Below are 23,135 nucleotides of genomic sequence, written 5' to 3'. Positions count from 1 at the left end.
CACGTCACTGACTACCAACGTACTCTACATTTGATCTTACACACTATTTTAAATAATAAAATTGGTAAATGCAGTGTATCATGGAATTTTCACACTGAAAATCTTTCATATTGTCGGACATGCGCGGAAGAGAGATGAATGGAGAAAAAAACGAAGAACAAAGATTCCACTGCCTGATAATATTATATTTTTACGTGTGGAGATTGCTAGGTTTTCCTTCGTCAACTCGTCAAATTTAAAATTTAAGATCCTAAACGGGGTTTTAATTCGCCGACTTGGTCCATCTGTGGGCGCTCACCTTACACCCATAAATTGCTGAATTTTGGCCGTTTACCATACCTTAACCAGACATGCGTAATACTAAACAAAGGTAATCTTTTCAAGCCCCGTTAGTTTTTGACGACATTAAAGACAAGACACAATCTCCTTCACTTAGAAAGTAACCACCGTTTCGTCAATGCTCGTGGTGTTAATTTGCACTTGCATTACGACGGCGAAAAATTTAATAACCGATTCTGGTGCTCCAAAAATAAAATCTTTATCAACGCGACGTTAATCCTAGAACAAAATAAACATTCAACGGAACTATCTGGATTAATATTATTAGAGCTGGATACACCCAAAATTGTCTTGGCCCGTAAATAGTGATGGCCAAGTGGTAACTGAAAAACTACCACAGTTCGTTCTAAGATTTTAACGGGACGCGAACCAGTAACCGGGGAAGAATAATAAGTTAAACAATTAAATTCCGGAATTTCTTATTAAGTTTGATGATTCAATTACATTCATATCAGCAACTAAAAACAAAAGACTGTGGTTGACAGTAGTTGTTGACAATGGCGGCCTAGATTTCGATTGTTTTTTTTTATTCCCCAGACACATAATAAAAAAAGTTGAGGCAGGCAAGCTTGGGATGAGTGCAAAAATAACCTACAATTTGTCCGAGACGTTTTCGCTCTGAAATCCCCCAATTTTTGCTAAAACCCACGGAAGGGTGAATCCTGAGACTCACCCCTTGGCCCTAAGTGTCAACAAACACCCTCATGGGTCCAAATAAGACGGAAAACTAAAAATTAGGTCAGGCAACAGGAAAGATTCCCTCAGGTACTTACCAAAACAGTTGAGTTTTCTGCGATAATATGACTGCAAGCAACTTGGGCACTCACGTATTTTGAGAATGACACTCTGAAGATTGTCACGTGCACCCCCGGGAGATTTTTTTCCCACTGGAAATTCGAAAAATTTAGGAAAACTTGGACCACCGACCAAACCTGCACGACTCGCGGAATGACTGCTAACGCCATCTAAACATCAGACGGCCAACTGGAATTCGCGAGTCCCGAATAGTGTGAAAGTGGCGCGAATTTCGACGAGTGGGTGGGGTTTGTTTTGTTTGAAATTCTTCGCAGTGGCGGATCAAGGGGGCAGAAAATTGTATCGCAAGGGAATTTAAGAAAATAAAAAATGTCCGTATTTTACGGCTATTTTTCGTGACAAGCGGGTTTTATTAATGTCATAAGTTTACACAAAAGCGATTTCGTCTAAAACCAGACTACCTGAAAAATGACCTTGCTGCAGGTTCAAACACGTTTTTAAATTAAAATATAATTGTAAATTAGCTCATATGTATTCAATTTAACAACGAAAAAACTTACGGGATTTTACGTTCACTGGACGGTGCCCATATTTCACCAGAATGTCCTGTGTAAATTATCAAAGTTATTGCTGTATATTTAGTTACGAATAAATCCCAATATAACCACAAACTTATATTTTTTGTCCAATTTTGTTTAATTATTTATAATGTTATCCATAATATATTGCATTAATATGCACTATTAACGTAATGTTCCTATCGTGTCCTACAATATTGCTGCCGCCGCCACTGCTACAAGATTTGGCCATTCCAAACTTTGACAGATACGAAAAAGAGGGCAGTGCTCGAGAGATGTGTGCATTGTTGCCAAGTAATGCAGGACATCGGAAGTTTCCGGGAAATTATAATGATTTTTTTTATCATTATGTAAATATTAGATACATTCCAACGAATTTATTCGATGAAAGATACAGAAAATTGTTCAGTCAGTGCTCCGCAAAGCTTCGTACATGCTCTAGATATATTTACTTTTCAATCGTAAAATTATCAAGAATTAAATATAGGATAACCCAAATTTGAAGCTGGCCATAAATCTCGGAAAATATTGACAGAAATGTTTTTAAGGATTATATGCTAAACCAAATTTCTTGTTTGAAAGTGAAACTACTCCGAATCTGTCTGGTCAAATCTTAAAAAATCCAAATATCACTAGCATTTTTCTAATCGACCGCCCATCCCATTTACAGATCAATCTTAGATATCGTCGATTGAATTCAAAGTTAAATAAGTTTCTATGAATTTTTAGCACTTCTTGCTTTTCTTCACTTAAAATTGTAAATGATGTTAAGTGAAATTCAATCAAACTGTCATTATGAAACAATAATAAAACAAAACAAAAATATTTCCGAAACACTCTTTGCAGAAACATCATTTTTGATATTTACACCAAATTACGAGACTGAACCTAAACATCTGATACGTCACAGTAATTATAAAAATAAGTTGCATTTAAACATGTAAAAATTCCAGATGGCGCCATTTAAAAAAAAGCGATGTTGATAGTGGTTGCCGCAAATCGAAACATCAGATTTTAAGTATGACATTTCCACGTTTTAGAAGAAAAAAGTATTCATAATTTTGAATTTTAAAATTTGAAATAATTTGAGAAAAAAATTAAAAGCTTTTTCCCAAAAAAATAAAACGACTTTGCTGTTGAACGTCCAATAGTCTTCAACATGGCAGTCACGACTTCACTTTTCGACGTTTCTTTTGTTAAGATGTAAGAATCATCAACGATTTTTTTTAATACAGTCCTGGTGAATTTTTTGTCGGTTTTAAGACTACTTTTTATATGAATACATAGATGTCACTTATTTTTGTTTCATTCTTCTGTCTTTCTGGATTTATATACCTTTTTATGATATTAAATCGAATGAAAGGAAACGACCGCATAACCCAAACGCTCGTTAACACCCTCCAGCCATCCAAACAAACTGGACACAGTCCGCCAGTTACGTCATAGTAGTGACGTGTCACCTACTAATTTTCTATACCAGCGTCCTTGAGGGTACCAAGAACTAGTCGAAATAATCCTAGACGGTTTATCTTAGATATTCACCGTCATTCGATGGAAATATGTATGGTGGGGAGCCGGAACGTGAAACGTTAATGCAGTTCTTTGTGGGCCGACAAATGATGGCCGAGGAACTATCATGAATATCCCCACCACGCATCGAATAGAAAGAAGGGAACGGGGTAGGAAAATTATAGATCACCTACCCTTATGAGGGAGAGTTATGATGAAGACAAGGGTGAGAATGCTTTATATGCAGGGAAGGATTTAATATAATTAGACATGTCTTTAGAAATTCAACTAGATATAGTGGGTAAATATAAAAATAACGTAACTTGTAGAGATGAAGCCTAAAATTTCTGCCAACCAATGCCTTAAGCAGGGAAACTGCGCACGAGTCTAATCTAAACAATCGACATTAGCAAATAAAACATTTTTTAAGTAGCCCAAGATGCGCAGTAGAAACGCGCTGCAAACCTAATTCGACTTTTTCATAGTCACGTGAGATAGTTCCCTTGATGTATAAGATGTTTTTGATCATTGTGCCATAAATTTAACCACATATTCTAAGCTCCAAAATATGACGAATACTTTATATAAACATAAAATGTTATTTCCCGTGAATGGTTTTGTCTTAATATTTTCCAAACATTTCGAAATGAATTCACGAAATTTTGTACTTTATTATACCTTTTTGTATTATTTCTGATCTTCTATAAAGAAATTGACACATTTTTCTAGGGGCAGGTAATATAGAGGGGTAGTGTTTAAAAACTACCAAAACTTTTTCGTACTTAACTTTATTCAATAAATTCGTCAAGTCTGTAATGGGCTATAAGGGCCCACCTTGAACTGTTAGTGGCATAGAGGAAATGGATAATAAATCACCTGGGGAGTAATGATGCACATTATGTGGGTGAGTTAAAGTCATATTTAATCAGGATCCCCCATCATATTGTATACTCCTTGATTCACACGCTATTTATAATTTTTTTGTTTTTCCCTGCGAATCTCTTTGCGTGTAATGCCAATTTACCGTTGTACTGTATAAGGGAACTTTACCAGACCTAAGGTAGCGATCAACTTTTCCCCGTATAACGCAAAACTTTTAGTAGCAATTTACTTATAAATGGAAAACTGGGAAACATAATTTTATAACTCATCGTGTTTAATTACAAATTTTAAGTAAATTCTTAGAGGAGAAACGCAATTCCTCACAACCTAAGTATGTGTAAAAATGTTAATTCTAAACATTTTAATGACTTATGACAAGAACTTTTTCCCACCATGAAATTGCAACAGCGTCTTGGCTTCAACTGTCATTAATTTACTACTGAAGACACTCCAAACTAAAGAACCAAATTATCGTTGTTGCAACTTCAGACAGAAAATTAAACAAACCTTAAAAGCTACATTTAAACATAGTCAGGATGGCCTGCGGCTTGTCGCAGCAGAATGTAGATTTTCTCCTTAATCCAGTCCTTGTTGTACGGGGCGTACGTGTTGGTTGATTTTTGATATACTAAACAACTTAGATCAGAAAGCTGGAAGAACATTTTTTTGTTAATATTAATGAAGTAGTATGGTAGGGATTAGTAGCCTTATAACATTACTTTACAATTCGCACACCTGATCAACGAAGTCAAATAACTGTGAAATATCATATGTTATAGTTGGTGTGTTGGGGTTCCGCCTTTTTAGGTGTTCCTCATATATCCTGCAAACCCCCTCCATGCAGTCATTAACTGATTCATAGTCTGAGTAAGTCCTGGTTTCTGGATTTGCTCCTGGTTGAATTAATAGGATTGTGTGTGACTGTAACAAAGAAAATCATTATAATATAGTCAATAAAACTGATAAATTCTTGGCAACATTAGTAAGAAAACAAATTATGTATAGGGCGCTTCAGATTTACCTTTTTTCTAATATCTTGAAAATTAGAGACAATTTGGCAATGCCTTTTATGAAATATTAAAAGACTCCAAACATGAAAACTCTTCCTCTTCACCTAATATTCTAACTCTGACCATATTGCAGATACCAATGGTGGACGCATATAAACATAACACCCAGTGATTTTGTAAAGCTTGTTTATAACAAGCATAACATAAGAATTACACAGAAAGTTAAAATACTTCAACCATCCTGTCTACCACAGGCTGGCAGACAAAATCATAGAATTCTGATTATCAATTAAATTGCAACCTGTAGATATTTTTCATCACCAACATATCAATTCACCATAATGTCACTATATCTATTAGATCTTTGCTCATATGCTTGCAATCTGCTAGTGCTAGTGGCAGAAAAGCAATGCAACATTTCATGAAAATAGATGTTGGATCTTCAAATTTGCCTGAATAACACCGAAAAGATCATGGCTATTTGATGGTATTATGCCAATATTATACTACTGCTCCTTTAAAATTGCAGAGTGGACTGTTGCTATTTACCATTAAGTCAATTTTCTATGTGCATGTTGTGCATTGCATAAACCCTGCTTAAGGAGTCCTAATAAAGTAAGGAACATTCTGAGGTTACTATAGACCTCTGGTCTCAAAGATCCAACACCTGTTCCGATTAAATAAAATGAACATAATAAATAGGTGAAATGCCTATATTATGAGTAATAAAGCTTTACTATGTGAAAGAGGACTTACTAAAATCAAGAGTTTCTGGAACACAAGAAATAAGTGAGGGGTGAGATTCAAACAACCTTAAGAATTAGGTTAATTTTAGAGATGCATGAAGTTCTAGTAAAGTAAGGTTTGTAAGTAACACACAGAAACTTCCATTTGTCCTTTTTTTTTATCGTGTTTTCACCATATTTTCGAATGGTTTTTGCTAAATTATCCATAAAATGTCTCAATAGAAACATGCTACCAACTTCATAGTGGGCTGTTCTGAATTAAGGAAAACTTACCATCGTCGTATGTTAGTTGTAACTTTGATTTTATTCAAAATTGCTTGTTATATTTACTAGAAATTAATTATGTATACTCAATCCAGTAAAAGTAATTAGTAATCAAAAATATGGAGATAAAATGCAGGTTAACGAGTAGAATCGGCTTGTAGATGGCGTTCAGAGACATGTATGTCAAATCTGTCAAAACTAAATGTAAAAGTTGGGAAAATCGGTATAGAGGTAGAGAATGTAACCATTATATCAAATTATAAGTACGGCAATGCAGATTCATAAATTGGTTAAATTAAAAATTTAAAAATTTGAGATTCTCATTGGCTTAGAAACACATATCTCAATTAACACAGCATCGCTTACTATATTACGTCTTTTACATTTCATCTTCAAAAAACAAATATCAATATCCATTAGACGTTTCATTTCAAGGTTAACTTTTTCCAACATTTATGTTTACTAATATCCAATACGTATCTCTGAATTTGCTTGAATAAATATTTATAAAAACGCAAAACAAGGTCAGCAAACGATAAAAATACACGACTGCAGTGAATATGAGAATAGCAATAGCTCCAACATTGAAGGTTTTGATGTACGACTACATTTAAACATGTAAACTTCAGTAGAGTTCACTTCAACAATGTTTTCTGAGGAGCATAACCAATACATATTGCTTCAGAGGGATCGTACAAGGTAAATCTATTAGTAAGAGAATATTTCTTAACCAAGTTAAATGTGTTCCCCTTAGAAGTCCTTGGAATGTGGACAAAAAAACAGTACTCATGGTTGGATGCCTTATCCTACCTGTTACGGTTTTCTGCGCCACATATATGATCCTCTTCGGCATTTATGAGAAGCTGGTCTTTCCTAAATCCTCGTACACATTCAGCTCAATTGGTAAATTAGAAGTAGATATTGGCACTGAATTCTTTGTTTAAACAAGAATATTTTAGAAATGTTAGAAGCAAACCAACATAGAGCAACAATATATAATATAATTGACCCCCAAACTTTCACAGATAAGCTTAAAAATATGCATAGCCACATTAGTGAACAATCCACTCCTGCTGAATTCAAGCTGGTCTGTTATTATAATTTTCCTGTAGCTGCTTCTTCGATGCAAGTTGATGAGATTGATCCCTATTTATGTACACACTTAAATGTGGCTTTTGGTAGCATTGTAAATCATAGTATTTATTTGAATGACCAGTATTTGGGTGAGTTTCAGTTTCTATTATAGGTATTATTTTGTGATACAGTTTTTTTGAAAATTTAGTGTTTTTTCAGTCTATTTATCACAGATTGTAAAATTAAAAGATCAAAATAAGGACCTCAAAGTATTATTATCTATTGGAGGGGCAGGAAATAGTAATGGTTTCCCAGAAATGGTAAAAAACCACACCAACAGAAAAACGTAGGAAAAACCCATAAATTTTCTTTAAAAAAAAAATTTATGTTTGTGGCATTAGGTTTATAAAGTCTATTCTCTACTACGTGATAAACTATAAGATAGATGGCGTGGACTTAGATTGGGAATTTCCAGGCTCAGATATGAGATATGATAAAAATCAAAGAATGCATTTCACTCAGCTTTTATCTGAAACCAGGAAAACCATAAACAGGTATTGAAAATTGCATTCAAATGTTATCACTTCATTTCACATTCTTACCTCAATATTTCAGACAGGAAAAACACAAATTTTTATTGTCTTTGGCAGTTGCAGCACCCACTGAAATCATTGATGTCGCCTATGATATATCTTACATGAATGAGTATGTATTGACCTCTTGAATAATACTTCTACAGGCAAGTATTTTAGGTATGTAGATTTTATTAATTTGATGTCTTATGATTACCATTACTATACTGATGTGACTCCATTTACTGGCTTCAATGCTCCTTTATACCAGTCATCAAGTGAAAAGTATTACTTGGCCACTTTGAATGTGAACTATTCCAGTCATTACTGGAATTACCTAGGAATGGATAAGAGCAAAATAGTTGTAGGTTTGCCCACATATGGACACACATTCAGGTAATAAATTTTCATTTCAAAGTAACCTCTGGGAGAAAACTTAGTGCTTCATCATCTATATTCTAGGCTTCTTAATCCAAGAAACCACGACCTTTACGCCCCAGTCACAGGCTACGGCAATTTGGGCTCCTTGGGCTTTGCCTCTTATCCCTTAATCTGCAGCTTTCTCCAAATGAACCATATCACTCCAGTGTTCGATATGGAAAGCTTCAGCCCTTATGCGGCAAAGTATTATGAGTGGATTTCATTTGATGACCATGAAAGTCTGACATACAAAGCCGAGTACGTTAAAAGTAATGAGTTTGGTGGCGTTATGGTCTATTGCTTGAACGCGGACGACTTTCGCGGTGACTGTCAAATGGGTGTCATGGGGAACACTAAGTTTCCGCTTGTTTCGGCTGTGAAAAAAGTTTTGGAAGAGTCATTGGAGGCTGAGTAGAACATTGGTTTGGTTATAAGCAAGCTTATAATATGGGTTATACGTTTAGGCTAAAGATGAGAACTGGTGAAATTCTGGGGATTAAAATGCTTTTTTTCTCTAACAGTTGCAATGCAACACAGAAGTATTTAATATTTTTTGAGAGTACTAGGGTAACTTTTAAAATTCTTTAAAAATCTAGGGTCTGCTCCAATAAGTTTCTACAGGGTGACATTGTTATTATGGCATATTTTAGGCTTAAAATTACGGTTATATTAGATACGTATTCTTAACCGTTGTTCTGACCAATTAACACCTTTGGATTTTTTTTCTCTTGAATCATCTTAATTCTGTGGCTTATAATACCTAGCCTCAAGATTTTGAAGGATTAAAGAAAAAAATTACAGCCACGTATTGGGAAATTTAGGTAGAAGTTTTTGTGAATGATGAAATGGAGTTTGAAAGCAGACTTTATTACAGTTTAGAAACTAATGGACAGAATACTGAACGCTCTAAGCATTAATTACTATTTTTTTTTACAATACGGTTGATACCTAAGTTTGTTTACGATTTGGTCATGATTTCTCGAAAATGTCTCAATGAAAAAAAAAACATACATTGGGAAAAATAATGGAAAGAATTTTCAAATGAGGTATAACTCAACAGTTCCTGTAATTTAAGATTTTAGTGGTTGTGTTTACTCTCGCTAAAGGGTGTATGCAATTTAATGGAAAACCGACTTAAAGAACGTTCCCCTTGAAAATAAAATTGATACGGTTTTGCATATTTAAATGTTTTCTTACGGATCAATAACTATCGAGGTGATTCGTATTCAAATTGACATGTTGTATACCCAATTTATTTATCGTAACTAATTGAGGACGTAAATTAATATATGGTATTCGTCAGAAAACGCATTCACTATAACCGTAGCATAAAAATGTTTTGCTTTGACTGAAATAATTCAAAATCCCACCAAACTTGTTATTTTGACCGAGTATTAAAAGGTAGTGGAGTTTACATAAGTTACATACTTCATACAAGTCCACATAAGTACCTACTTATATAAGTGATTACGCTGTGATAAAAGGAATATATGTATAGTATTAGGCACATGCTTCTTAGCAGGAAAAAGTGCAAATTAGTATTTATTGTAAAGGTCGATTCTTTGGTAGTTTGGCTTATAGAGCTAGAATTATTGATAAACAATAGAAGCTAATATTTTACGTGATAAATTTATCGTATACTATCGAATGAAAAGAACTGCATTCAAAATTAAGTGATTGATTCTTTTTTTTACTTTCACTAAATTTGCTTATTATCCTTAAGCTTCCCCTTCAATGTATCTATCAAAAAATAGTAATATCGCTATCCATTAGACCGCATTTAACCAGCATATTTTTGACATTATCACAGAAACTTTGAGCCCCACAAATTAACACTTTGCAGCCTCTCACCCTCTCCAAATATCTTTGAACATCTGCCTCTTTCATTTTTGAGTAATTTATAACTTCTTCATACTTCTTTGGGCACTCATCCTCACACCCACTGGAGACAAACAACTCGTATTTAAAATTCCAATTCTCCCTCATTTTATACAATTCATCTCTCAGCAATACATTAACTACATGGCAGCAAAAGTACAAAGTTAGAAAAGTGTAACATTCATCATTCTGCAGAATATCTCTTATTATAGTATAGAAGGGGGCTATTCCTGTACCCTGAGCTATAAACAACATAAATTTATTGCTGTAAGAAACTTTGTAGTCGCCATAAGGTCCTCTCCATGAAGTCTCCATGCCTATAGTCATGTTCCTGAAGTATTGTGACATTTTTCCAGTTTTGTACAGTTTTACCAGTATAGTAAACTGATCTGAGGGCTGGTTTTCCTGGTATATTGGCGTATACGCTTTCTGGGAGGTTTCTATATTTACAGGGGCTCTCAATAGGAAATGCTGCCCTGGGTCGTATAAAACAGAGGCCGAGGGAAGGTTGGTAGGTGGAGTTTTTGCCCTCAGGTATTCAAATGTGTATAAATTGCAATCTCTAGTGTGTTTTTCTATTCGTATAACACGGAATATGGAGTATGACGTTAGAGACATGCAATTTATTTTTCGCGTTCCATCGTGCAGTTTCTTTTGAAGCTTTAGGTCCTTTTTTAATTGATCTTGGTAAACATCGAGGATGCAAGGGATGCAGCCTGAATTGCAGCAGTCAGACTCGTCTGGTTTCGGTGGTGGCTCCATGGGGGTTGTTGCGGATATGCTAAGAGAGGGAACAGTTATATTTTGTTTTCTGTTATATTAATTACCGAAATAGTAATATTGGATTTACCTGATGTCTGAAAGATTATTTAATTCAACTCGCAGAAGTATAATTAAGTAATAATCGAAGATAGCAATAAAGGTTAAATATCAACAGTAATCAGCTGACGATCAGCTGTTTTGCTTGATACGAAGATTGCATGCTTGTGAAATCGAATAGAGCTCTTCCATTGGATCTCCATTACAATTTATTAAGATTATTCACATATTTTCGGGCACTGGGTAACATAAAACTCGCAGAATATGCTTACAACTTAAAGACAATGTTACATCAAATGGAATTATAATAATAATCATAATAGATATTTCTCACTAGCCAATATGATTGACACTCGCCATAGCGTCAAGAAGTGAATGACACCAGATTATACTAATTCAACATTTAAACAAAATTCTAGAGAATTTTTAGCTCATTTTGAATCAAAAAAGTTATGTAAATTTAGCTAAAAATGTTTACTTGTTGAGGAAACTATTAATTTGTAAAATTAATTAAAGGAGTTACGTTGAACCTGTTAGGCGGTGACACCTGAAAGACATATTTTGGGGCAAAATTGTAATATATAACTCGCAAAATATCTTTACAACCTCAACAAGATATATAATTAAATTAAATCATAATAATAGTAATAATAATAAACTTTTCGCACTAGCTAATACATTTTATATTTGCCGTAGCATCAAGAGGAGAACGAGACATGTACGGTGATGCCAATTAAGTATTATGCGTATCATCCAGGAAGATTGATAAAACTAATGTGATAAAATTCCAAATTTAAACACACATGTTTTCGTACAAATCAAATTTCACATAAATTCAAAAGATATATCTAGCTAGAGGCCTAATTCGAAATGAAAACAGCCCTACTATGACAAAAAGGCACCTTCGGCCTTGCGTATAAGCCACTGGTCATGGTCAATCTGAATAACTGAAAGCCCAGTTGATGAGTGGTCAAGCCGATGATAGGGAGATAAGTAGGCTCTCGAGCCCCCCCGATGACTCGTATTATTCTGAAGATATGAGTACTAATTACCGAGGCAGATCTGATAAGTACCTCATTTGTACAAAAATTTTAATAGGGCAAAACGAAGGACATTGGTTTAGTCGAGAAGAGCCATCATTGCTCTTCATCGTGAAGCCGTTTTGGATTAAAGTGTAGTTGCCCAAGGAGTTGTAAAATAAGTGGTTCTGCGGCAGGTGTTATGAGATTAACTTTAGGGCTAAATTTGACTTAAAAATGGAGCTTGTCCTAGGAGCCAGCCAGAATGTTAAAGTGTCATTTTTCATTTTTGATTTCCACCTGAGAAAACCTTCATGTTTTCGCTTCTTATCCAATTTGGCTAGATTAAGTGGTAGCGAATTTATCTTTTTCTTACGTGGGTGGAGAAAGTTCTCATTTAACCCATGGGATTGAATTTCACCGAATTAGCTTCGTACTCTGCCACAGGTCTCTACCGGATATTATCCGGGGCCGTGTAATACAGGCAATGAAAATTAAGGAACATTTTTGGGAAGTTTTTATGAAATAAAATTACATTGAAAAAGAATATGAGTGGGTTTCCTCACTTCACTCGTTAATTTTCTTAAAAGTATCAAATAGCCAAAAAATGGCAACATTGCACTGCTCTTTTATTTCAAAACGTCTGCGTAAAACAGCGAGGGTTGTGAAGTTGTTAAAGTAGACCCGTGTTGCCAGACTGTGCGAAATATCTTCATCTTGGGAAACTTCACACATGAGATAAAAAAACTATTATTTCATTAACATTTCTCATTAGTCGAGTTCAGCGACCCCCATGTGTTTAACTAATAAAAACCAATTTCGCTTTATCTTACAATGGAAACAGATGACAAATTGAAAATTCCTCATTTCTATTCACGCCTCATAGCTTAATATGTATAGAAAGAATCTCCCAAAACGTCTAATTAAATATTCTCTTGATGAATTTATCAGATTACTGATGTTACAGGAAGTTAGACGACCGGGATTCGAATTACGTAATTCATCATTTCATTCGCCGGTTGTTGTCGTTTATGGGTGTGGTCAGGTGGGCCTGGTCACCCCAAATGAATTAACATGTAACGTTTAAATCAATGTTTATTATTTAATAGAACACATTTTAGTCTAAAAAAATCCTTTCCTACATCCCCATGCATCCAGCTGTATTTACCACAAAGGGTTGCAAATGGTCCTGATATTACGTGGCGCTTTTTTAATCCGAAAATAGGGGAAAGACACATGTTTTCGAAGGTGGTGAACATTTTTTGCCTTCCGATGAAATGTCGTGTCTTGGGTTTTTTAGTCACCCCTAGCTGGTTAAAGTTTTAAGAGCCACATTCTAAAAAATCAACCTTCTTAATGCTGCAGACTTTTGGTCCAATGGTGAAAGCGTTTGAAGTTTAAGGGTCTTAAGGTTCATTCGCATAGTTACCTTCCGCCATGAGGTAAAAAAATTGTTGGAGATTTCCGCGTTCCCACAGGTTTAAAGTGTTTAAGCGTTAAAAGGGTGAAAAGGGTTAATTATAAGTGAATTTGACAGATTTCATGGGAAAATTGTGTTCATGAGGAAACAGTGAGGTTTCTCTGATATTGAACACCGTGTTCGTACCGTGTTCAAAAAGTTGTGCAGGAAACCCCTTTATTAGGAAAAAATCTTTTTTTTTTCATAGAAAACGCATCGTGATGTACCAATGATTTTTTCGGAATTAAGCGTGAAACCTTTCCTTTACCAATAGAAAAAAGTCACTATTTTTCCACTGAAACCAAAGGCGCACGGGGCTCATATTTGAATGTAATATTTATGAATATTTTGAGAAAATTTAAATCTTAAGACAATCGTCATCTGAGAAATGACTGCAATGCACCAATGATTTTTCGCATACAAAGAGCAATAAATATCAGAAAAAAATCCAGCCTTTTCTCAATGAAAACAGAGGTGTGCGAGGCTCAGTTGTTGTAACTTTTATAAATAGTTCAAGAAAATTTTGAGTTTTAGAAAACTATCAACGGAGAAAATACTGCGATACTCCAATGATTTTTTGATTACACAGAGCAATAAGTCTCAGTCGCCCAAGGAAAAAAAGAACTTTTTCCTTTAAAGACAGGGGCGTGCAAGGTTCAGAAAGGTGATTTAATTTTGAAAATACAAACACACGCCCTTTTTTATTTGAAAAATGTATCTAATTGATAAAAAAGCATTAAACAGCAAGGTTCAATCTTCAGTTTAAATCCATTGAACAACTAGCCGTTCAAGCAGCATTTTGTGTCTTGACCAATTCCAAGTTTCTATTTTATCTGAAACCACTACTGAGAATTTTACACATTTTGCGTACGCCGGACTCATTAGCGCGTGTAAACGTTGGTCAAACGGTCGTTAAAGCAATTAAAAAAGTGAAAATGAGTGGAAATAGTGGTTTATCAGTTCAAATGTAAATTTAACGGGTAGCAGGAGTAAATTGTTCGAGGAAAGAGACTGTTTAGGCACTTTATTTCACTCGATTTGATTGGCGAACGAGATATTGGACCACCGAGGCGACTTGCGGATCGTGCCTTATAAAACCCATTGGGCATGGTCCCTTTCGCAAACGGTATTAAGAGAGATCAAAATAATAATGTCATTGATCGGAACCAGGCGAAAAGGGCTTATTTGTTTCTCGTTTTGCGGTAAATTTGCTATGTGGCACTGTAATTTAAAAAATTCGATTTTCTCTAATTCCCGGTTGGGTACGGCATGGTACCCTATATTTTGGATTTTATTGCGGGGTTATCATAGTCTGCCCCAGTCTCTACGTGACTATATGAGGCAACTTTGAATTAACGGAAAAACAGGCAAAAATGCACGTCCGTGAATGTAAATTTCACTCGAAAGTGTCTTTTCGGAGACCTAGACAAGCTAAAATAAACAGACTGTCACTAACTTTTGACTAAACAGTCTTAAATCGACACTAGGCCTAGTAAAATAAACATGTTGGAAACTGAGAAAACGTACCTATTTTATAGGGAGCCAATAGTTACCTACACAGTGTTTACTCTATCTGTCAGTAAATTCATTATGTGAACTTGCCATTGAAAGACGAACACGTTCTAAATTTATGTTCTTTAGCGTAGTGAGGAAACGATAAACATCCTAGGCTGATGCCTTTTTAATCAGAAATCCCGCCAATGATTGAGCATAGCGATGATTTTACGAATATTGTTCAGTAGAATTTCAAGAAGTCGGGAAATGGCAACGTTGCACCGCTCTTTTCTTTCGACACAAACATGGAAAACTGCGAATGACGCGAACTGTCAAAGTGACTCTCCTTTGTCGCTGTTGCCGGGTTGTGCGAGATATCTCAACGCTGGAAAATTTAATACGCGAAACATTGTTTTTCTTCTAATTAAATTTTGAGGAAAAATACGAAATGCAGTGTTTGTTCTTCATACAAACACAACATGTATAGCCGATTCGCTATCAAAAATCTGAAATGGGGGACGCACCTCATCCGCAATTAAACAAATTGTTTTCATACTTCAGTAAATATGGCAGTTTCATATGATAATGCATGCCTCCATTGTTTCCCCGGAGAGTTTTCGCTCTACCGGGTGATGCAACTCAATGTATCCTCCGGTGTGTTCATGGATTCATATGAAGGGAAAAAATTCAAAATTCTTAAACATGCCTAACGAACAGCTAACTAAATCCCTCCGGTTTTATTAGCAGGTGCTTTATTCGAAAAATTTGGGGAGACCAATAATATGGAGCGTCATCGCAAAACTCCTTAAAAATATGTATAGGCCTATTGTATTTATTTATATTGGGTCTTTGTAGTACAACCCTGTGTAATTTTGTAATTTTACTGCCATTAAGCCCAAATTGTGATTGTCTTCGATATTTCAAAGGAAACCTTTTCCGATTCTCGCCGAGTGAAGCATGGCAATTACAAGTGTGACACACCTTGATGAATTCAGTGCCTTGATGATACCTTAATAAATGAATTGCCGTACACGCTTGAGTCGTAATTAAGAGCCCAGAAACAGGGAATGAAAGAAAAGGACTTGAATGAATGAAATTTGTAAAAGGGGAAGTTTCCGTGGTAGTTCAAGTATAATGCAAAAACACCGTTGGATTACCAGTAGATCGATATTTTTTCGTCTGAAGAGGGCGAAGTCTTCAAAAAGGACCTGGCTGTTTGAAGTCCCCCGCAGATGGCCCGCTAGTGACAATCGGATCAGGCAAGGGATGGTTCCACGTATCCACTAAAATCACCCCCTCTCTTCTCCTTATCCCCGAAACTATCTCGTCAGTATTATTTCGAGGCCCAATTACTCACTTATCATCTCCTCCTTTCCTTCTTTTAATCTGTTCCACAACCTTCTTGAACGCCACTCACTTCATCGCACCTTTCCTGAATTATCTTCCTATACTCCATGTCCCAGTGTCGATCCACTAGTTTTTGCTCTCCCCAGCTCCATTTCATATTCAGAATACTTCAGCAGGGCGCGCTGTGAAGCGTCTTCAAGTCTCTCCTGCCAAGATCATCAATGGTTCTACTAGAAACATTAGAGAGCTCCCCTAGCGGTGACTTAAAGGGAGCTTTCCTCTTACTTAACCGAGTTTACTGCCGTTCGGCAGAAATCTACATAGAGCTCCAACTGTTTTGCTTGCTTCTGCCGTGGTCTTGCATATGTGTTAAGCAAAACTCATGTCTTTAGTTAACCACACTCCAAGGTATTTCAACGTTTCTTGCGCCACAAGCTGGTGGTCGTCGATCTTCAATTTCAGGCTTCTGATGTTCATTCTACCTCTTTGTCTCACCAATGCCATGCAAAATTCTTTTCCTAAGCTGCCAGCTCCATCGTCGCCGCTGTTCTCAGTTCCCGAGTTTCTTTGGTTTCATATAGGTTATCATCTGTGTACGCCACTGGAGCAAAATGGAAACAGAAGAAAAGGACTTGAATGAAGGGAATTTGTAAGAGTGAAATGTTGTATGGTCGGTGAGTTATGATGCGAAAATCCGGCTGGACTGCCACTAGATCAACCTAAATCAATTACCCAAAAACTGACCTCACTTGACGGGTTGATCATTCAATTTCCATTTGAAGAGTTCGCATTCCCAGCGAAACCTTCATGGGGTCACGCTCTTTCCACCATGGGTACAAGCGTGTAAAACAATATTATTAATTCAGCCCATTATGCGGCTTTTTATCCATTGCATTAATAAATATCATCTGGAAACAAAATTTTTTGTATAAATAAAATCCCATATGGGGTCCACGCACTCGCGTGTCCCTTTTCCGCACGCGAAATCCGCTGACTTTGTCTCCCTCTAAACCTCCATATATCATATTCTGACAATAGCAGACTGGGTAATTATAAAGGTTGGGCTTGAGGCCTTTGTTGTCCATGCACAGGCCGGCGAAAGGCAACGCATTCAAGCTCCCGCACTGGGTGACAATGCAGCAACAAAATCCTTCATAGTCTGGCAAAAGGGTCCACGATCCCTAATTTTTTCGAAGTTTTCGGCTTCGTGAGCGGGCCCGGAACTTCCGGCCTTCGAGCCGACATAGCGTGTCCCCCAACCGATACCTTTTCTTAATAATTCTATTTCGAAATTTGAGTTATGCTCCTAAAAATCCTCATGGTTGAAATACTAAATTAAATAAAAAAAACTGGTTTAAAAAGGCCGCGGTGCATGCGAGCTGCCCCTAAAAAAGACAAAAAACCAAAAAACACGGTTTTTCGGAGATGAAAAAATGTTAATGCCCGAACCGTGCATAACGAAAATATGAATTTCTGAAATATATTTGACTCGCTCGGGCCTAAATTAAGATGATTTATCGTTGTTCTTTTGTTTCTCGATGCCGGGTGTTCACGTTTAATTATTACTGGCAACGAACCTGTGATGGCAATTTTCAACCACAAGTCTAGGTGGTGAAACTACTGAACGGAGCTTTATTTGAGGACAACGCTCACAAACTTCAACGTTAATATCTCGGAAACCAGTGGAGCAATTACCATAAGGAATAAATCTAGCTACGTCTCTGGATAGTTGATAAACCACATTTTCTCTTAGTTTCTGAGGTACGTAATCATTTTGATGTCGATTTTCATGATTTTGGAATTACCTTCACACGTAGTATGAAGGTGTCGTTGGCTGCATGTTCAACATACAAGATGTTACTGAAACAATTTGTGGTCAAACAAGGCCAAGCCTGGAATATCGGTGATATCTCATAAACCGTTTGAGATAAATTAATGGAATTTAAAGGATTTTCATAAACAAATATACTTGCGCTGACGATTTTTAATTTTAATATCTCGTGTATCAGTGGAGCAATCGTTTTAAAAAATAAATCAAGTTACGCCTTTGGGTGGGCCATAAACCGCGTTCTCTCTTAGTTTCTCAGATACATAATCATTTTAATGTTCATTTTCGCGATATTGGAATCACCTCCACGCATAGAACGACGGTGCCGTAAATTGCAGGTCCAATCTACAGGGTGTTAGTCAAACCATGTCTGATTAAACAACATCAGGTCTGGAATATTTAACAAACTGTATAAATTGATGAAAGTTGATGGACTGTCGAAAGTACATATACGGAAAAACAATATTTTTTAAGTAACTATAAAGTTTCTATGAATTTTCAACAATTTAGTAGCCAGAAATATCGACATATTTCTTGTGAACCCAAATAAGACACCCTGTAGATCATCGATTTTCTACATTTGATTGCCCTATCAGGCCTAAATTGCCCCATGTTAACCTTCAAATGAGATCTATTCTTAATCAATCATTCAACTAATAACTTGAGCTCATTTTGAATATTTCATTGTTTCCTCTATTTTAGCTCGTTTAAAAAATAAATCACAATTAACTCGGTTTCACATATGCCCGCATATTATGAGGCTATTAATAAAGGCTGAATGATTATTAGAGCTATTTAGGCATCAAAGACAATATGACTGATTGTTTTCAAAGTGAGTAGTGTAAAGGCTTCATGTCGAAGTATTTTAGAAATATGGTATGAGGCTACGAACTGAAACGAGGTACACCAGTAAATGTAGATCTGGTTGCCTATATGAAAAGCATACAGATCAGAATATACGACAAAGGAGCGGAAGATTACTCCCATTAAATTGCTTAAGAATTACAAATTCGAAGAAGTTCGAATTTCATGTTTTTATTAATTACAAAAAGTTACGTAGCACGCCTGTGATTTTTTGACAATGAAGAGAAGTGCGGCAATGAAGAAAAAAGACATAGGCGTGCAAGGGTTGAGTTTAAGGTTGATTTGAACAAACATTTTCAGGGAATTTAAATTGTAGATACTTAATTAAAAAAAAAAAACGACTTAATTCGCCTCTAGTTTTTTTGGTAATAAGACCTAGCAGGTGTCTTTTATTAACAAGTTGTAGTGTTGGATGCTACAGGGTACAAAATACCATACAGAGAACCTACTAATTCAGCCTTTCTTATGGACGTGGGTTATCCAAGACTGAGTTAGACCAGTCGTGTTTGGTGTTTGACAGATTCAGTTGTTCAAGGGCCGAAGTGACCTGCTTCGCTGCTCTTTGGAATCTCAGTCCCAGCCCTCAGGTCTCAGTTCATAAGATATTCGCTTGAGCCGATAAGGCCACTCTTTTTTTTGTTTCTGGCCCTATCAAGGGCTTGGCTTAACATAAATTAACCTTAGAAGATTTTATAAAAATGAAAACTAATCGACCAAGAATGGTAAGATTGCTATTGTATTTAGATTCTTGCATGCTTTTCTAGCACGTCCATTTCAAACTTATATTTCCTCCCAAATTGGGAGACGAACTAAATCCAGTCTCCCTTATTTCCGGTGTAGGATTAAGAGTTTTCACGTGTTAACGCTATTACAGACCTCGTTAGCATACAGTAGGAGGCGTTTTTGAACTGAATTTATAATCAAAAATCCTGAAAGAACGAGTTTTGAGGGTGGATTTATAGCCGTTTGGATTTTGTTGTCGAGTGATGGCGTTAATGGGCAATTCGCACCTGTAAGGTGATTTCTTATCGGGATACGTCTGCAACGAACTTCAGCTGAAATTCTCCTCGGTCAATCCGACATAGATTTCTTTACCAAACTCTCTATTTCACGTTTTCAATCAACGAAATCGAAAACTCCCACTTCTCCGGCACTTTCCAACCCTTTCTCACCGAGCACATGTTAGATGAGGTTTCTTCACAAAAACAGGCCAAAAAAATTACATTAAAATATAAAAGCCATATGCCCGTTCAGTTTAACCGCTTCAGAGATTTAACGTTAATCAGAGGGGGAATAAAAATATCCTCGTTTATTAAAATTAAAATTATTTCATTTCCTGGCAACAGCGATGTTGGATAAATTGTCACGTGTACAGTTTATTGGAAGGAACTTTAAATGGTGCCTCAATACAGTTCCTTTGACAACGTCTGCGCAAGCGTTTGGAACATTTTAATGGTAATCACAGGGAGAATAAAAATATCAGGATTTTTAAATTAATTTTTTTCCTGGAAGAACTGATATCTGACGACGTAACGGACCTGAAATTGTGACGTAATAAGGTTCCTTCGGAAATGTGTGAAAGTTCTACATATTGAATTCTTGATTGGAACTTTGAACATTTTAACTAAAAACTAAAATTAAATCGACCGATAAGTTTCGCAACTGTTATCTAATAAACAATATTATTTACTTGAATGAGTCGAATTGAAGCCGAACGTAAAAAATAATCGAAAAATTCAAAATAAGTGTCGCAATTTAATAAAAATACGCCATTTCGGGAGATTACGGCGTTGCAAATCTGCGTTTTAGGCAAAAAAATATAAACACGAGGATAACCTTAAATCGAAGTAACTAAAACGTACACAAATATGACGTTAATGCTGTACCGGACAAACAAAAAAAAAATCAATTTGTGTAGCAGATTAAACCAGCAGCTCTTCTTCCACGTTTTTTATCCCACACCAGTTACATAAACGCGATTTATACAGGAAGGTGGAGGATGTTTTATAAAAAAAAAACTGGCGTTCCCATGAAGAAAAAGGGGAGAAAGACCTCAGAATCCTGAAGGATGCTTGTTTTTATTACCGATTTTACGGTATTTTGAAAACATTTCACAAGTCGAGGGTGGATAACACTGAAAGGGAATTTTAAAGACCTGTAAAAACGTGAAAACAAACAAGAATTTTAGGATTTATGTGTGAAAATCGTAAAAGCCCAGTTTTACCTGTTCTGCCTCAAGAATTTACTGCCCAGAAGGTGATTAAAGACAGTACCGAGTCAGTTTAGGTCGTTCAACCTACTTAATATTTTCCTCCTCGTTTTTAACGGGGGTGCATCTTGTGACACACACCGTCACTTTCCCATGCTCACTTATAAACGTGATTCCAAAAATACATTCGGGATGATTTTTTGTCGCCCCGATAAAGGGTTAAACAGCTCACGGTTACACAAAAATAAACCGGGAAATCAACATAAAAATACGGAATGTGAGAGAAGACATTTGGGGATGGTTTATAAAAAGGTTCCTATTTTGAATATCATATTTGAAGAGGAAGGAAGAAGTGCGATAATGCAGCTGCGCTGCTTCGGTGCGCGCCGAAAAGAGAATTTTTTATGTCGCGCCACTGGATTTAATGCTTCTATTAGTTTTGTTTTAATACAAGATCTCGGAATTTGTTAAACGACCGTGAAGCACGAAAAATGTAAAAGACGTCCGAAATCGGGCAATATTAATCGGATACCCGGCATATTTTCAGGTAACTCGAGTCGATTTTATGGATTTCAGTAGGAATTTCGACATTCCCCAGACTTGTTTGTTTATAATCAGGACGTTCGGTAGCCTTTTTTGGCTTTTTTCATATTCAAAAAAAATACAGACAGTGAGTTAGTGATCGTAAATGGAGATTACACTGACAAGTCAAGTAATGAATTAATTTTTTCCAAGTATTTGTCATTCAGTCAATTTGAGCCACATTGAGGAATAGGTCAGGAAAATTTCCTTTGAATTAATCTGTAGAATAATCCAATAAATCGGCATTAACTGCAGTTTGCGGAGGTTTTAAAACAACATAAGAGAGGCACTGAATTAATTTTTCTCTGTGTATCTAATGTTCAGTTTAATGAGTAATCCTAAGAACATAATCTAAATTCCAATGTAATCAATCCAAATTTAATGATGAACTCGTTTCCCTCCATGTATCGCTTATTTTTATTTAGTTCGTTGGTTGTCATGGATATTTCAGGACTCTGAAGAATTCGCTGTGTGAAGTGATTCAGTTACTCTTCTCCGTGCGCATTTAATTCTCCTTGGATTATCTGCGATAAAACTTGATTTCTATGAGTATATAATATATATACTCTATAATTTGTTAACTCGAATTAACTGAAAAGTGTTCCTGGAAAGAACGAACGCCCATCATTTTATGGTGAAAATTCTCATTCGAGTTCATTCCCAGTCGACTGAGTCCTGTAACCTGAGCCGAGGAAGGTACGCGTTCTGTAGCGTTTCCTTCGCCTCAACTAACCAAAATAGGAAGACTTATCAATTTTCGCATTCTAGGATTATCTTTCTCCGTGCGTACAGCGTTGTTTTATACCGAGACACCAAGATCCAACCTAATTTTTTGCATCAGTACTCGAAACTTCCATTCTGGCACTACTTATTATTATTCAATATGTGTCCGAGTTCTCAGTGAAGGCTGAATGTTATACTCAGTTAAATTTGACTGAGACTAGTGCGCAATTTCATCCCTGCTTGTCTGTGAGGCCGTTCTCCCAACGAAAATACAACAGCAAATAACAATTTGTCGCATAGCAGTTTTGGATAACATATTTGTTTTAGTTCATCGTCATAAATCTCGATTTGTTGTCTACGTCACTGGCCGCGATGCGCGCCACTGCACTTTTCACGTTGAGTGCAAAAATTATAGCTTGAACATCGTTTCCAGCTTGGCCCAGAGATCTTTGACACGATTCACAATTGTTTTATGGCATCATGACCTGCGTCGTAATGGCGTTCCACGGACACCTTCGGCGAAAATGCCAAAATAATCTTCAATGTTTAGAGGCAGCATACAAAGCAGGATTTATGAATGAAATATAAGGGTTTAGGTATGGAAACGTGATTTATCGTCTTACAGGAAATTTAGTCGCCTTTCAGCACATTGTTCAATATACAAGGTAACTAAATATAATATATATATATACAGGCTGTCCCAGTTGTGAAGATAGTGAATTCAACCATGTATTCTTCTGTTGAAAAATAAGTGTAGTTTCTA

The 23,135-nt window shown here is 36.1% G+C and overlaps 3 protein-coding genes across 4 annotated transcripts; 1 reads left to right on the top strand and 2 right to left on the bottom strand.

Moving 5' to 3' along the window:
* Positions 1–4,087: 4,087 nt before the first annotated feature.
* Positions 4,088–6,253, bottom strand: e(r) (enhancer of rudimentary). Its single transcript, XM_066292733.1, has 3 exons — positions 6,094–6,253; positions 4,800–4,985; positions 4,088–4,714 (listed from the first exon to the last, which is right to left on the bottom strand). Exons 1-3 carry the CDS (start codon positions 6,094–6,096, stop codon positions 4,586–4,588), a joined length of 318 nt encoding a protein of 105 aa, XP_066148830.1. The 5' UTR covers positions 6,097–6,253; the 3' UTR covers positions 4,088–4,585.
* A 152-nt stretch (positions 6,254–6,405) lies between these two features.
* Positions 6,406–9,823, top strand: Cht11 (Chitinase 11). 2 transcript variants are annotated; one of them, XM_066292729.1, is made up of 8 exons: positions 6,406–6,776; positions 6,820–6,987; positions 7,044–7,307; positions 7,378–7,504; positions 7,560–7,712; positions 7,774–7,863; positions 7,911–8,126; positions 8,193–9,823. In XM_066292729.1, exons 1-8 carry the CDS (start codon positions 6,731–6,733, stop codon positions 8,563–8,565), a joined length of 1,437 nt encoding a protein of 478 aa, XP_066148826.1. In that variant the 5' UTR covers positions 6,406–6,730; the 3' UTR covers positions 8,566–9,823. The 2 variants fall into 2 exon arrangements, with proteins under 2 accessions (XP_066148826.1, XP_066148827.1); XM_066292730.1 differs by having other exon boundaries at positions 6,413–6,783; positions 6,839–6,987.
* Positions 9,824–9,866: 43 nt separating this feature from the next.
* LOC136344861 (NADH-cytochrome b5 reductase-like) lies at positions 9,867–11,040 on the bottom strand. Its single transcript, XM_066292731.1, has 2 exons — positions 10,879–11,040; positions 9,867–10,809 (listed from the first exon to the last, which is right to left on the bottom strand). Exon 2 carries the CDS (start codon positions 10,788–10,790, stop codon positions 9,894–9,896), a length of 897 nt encoding a protein of 298 aa, XP_066148828.1. The 5' UTR covers positions 10,791–10,809; positions 10,879–11,040; the 3' UTR covers positions 9,867–9,893.
* Between the last annotated feature and the right edge of the window lie 12,095 nt (positions 11,041–23,135).

This window comes from Euwallacea fornicatus, chromosome 18 (genome assembly GCF_040115645.1).
Source record: "Euwallacea fornicatus isolate EFF26 chromosome 18, ASM4011564v1, whole genome shotgun sequence".
Lineage (NCBI taxonomy): Eukaryota > Metazoa > Arthropoda > Insecta > Coleoptera > Curculionidae > Euwallacea > Euwallacea fornicatus.
This window is presented reverse-complemented; position numbering and strand designations above follow the sequence as displayed.

Bases quoted from the DNA above. Each gene is read 5' to 3' on its own strand.
- Cht11 (XM_066292729.1), top strand. From the start codon at position 6,731: ATGTTTTCTGAGGAGCATAACCAATACATATTGCTTCAGAGGGATC. The intron at 6,777-6,819 runs GTACAAGGTAAA...TTCTTAACCAAG, and splicing joins CATATTGCTTCAGAGGGATC to TTAAATGTGTTCCCCTTAGA. The intron at 7,505-7,559 runs GTAGGAAAAACC...TTGTGGCATTAG, and splicing joins AACCACACCAACAGAAAAAC to GTTTATAAAGTCTATTCTCT.
- LOC136344861 (XM_066292731.1), bottom strand. From the start codon at position 10,790: ATGGAGCCACCACCGAAACCAGACGAGTCTGACTGCTGCAATTCAGGC.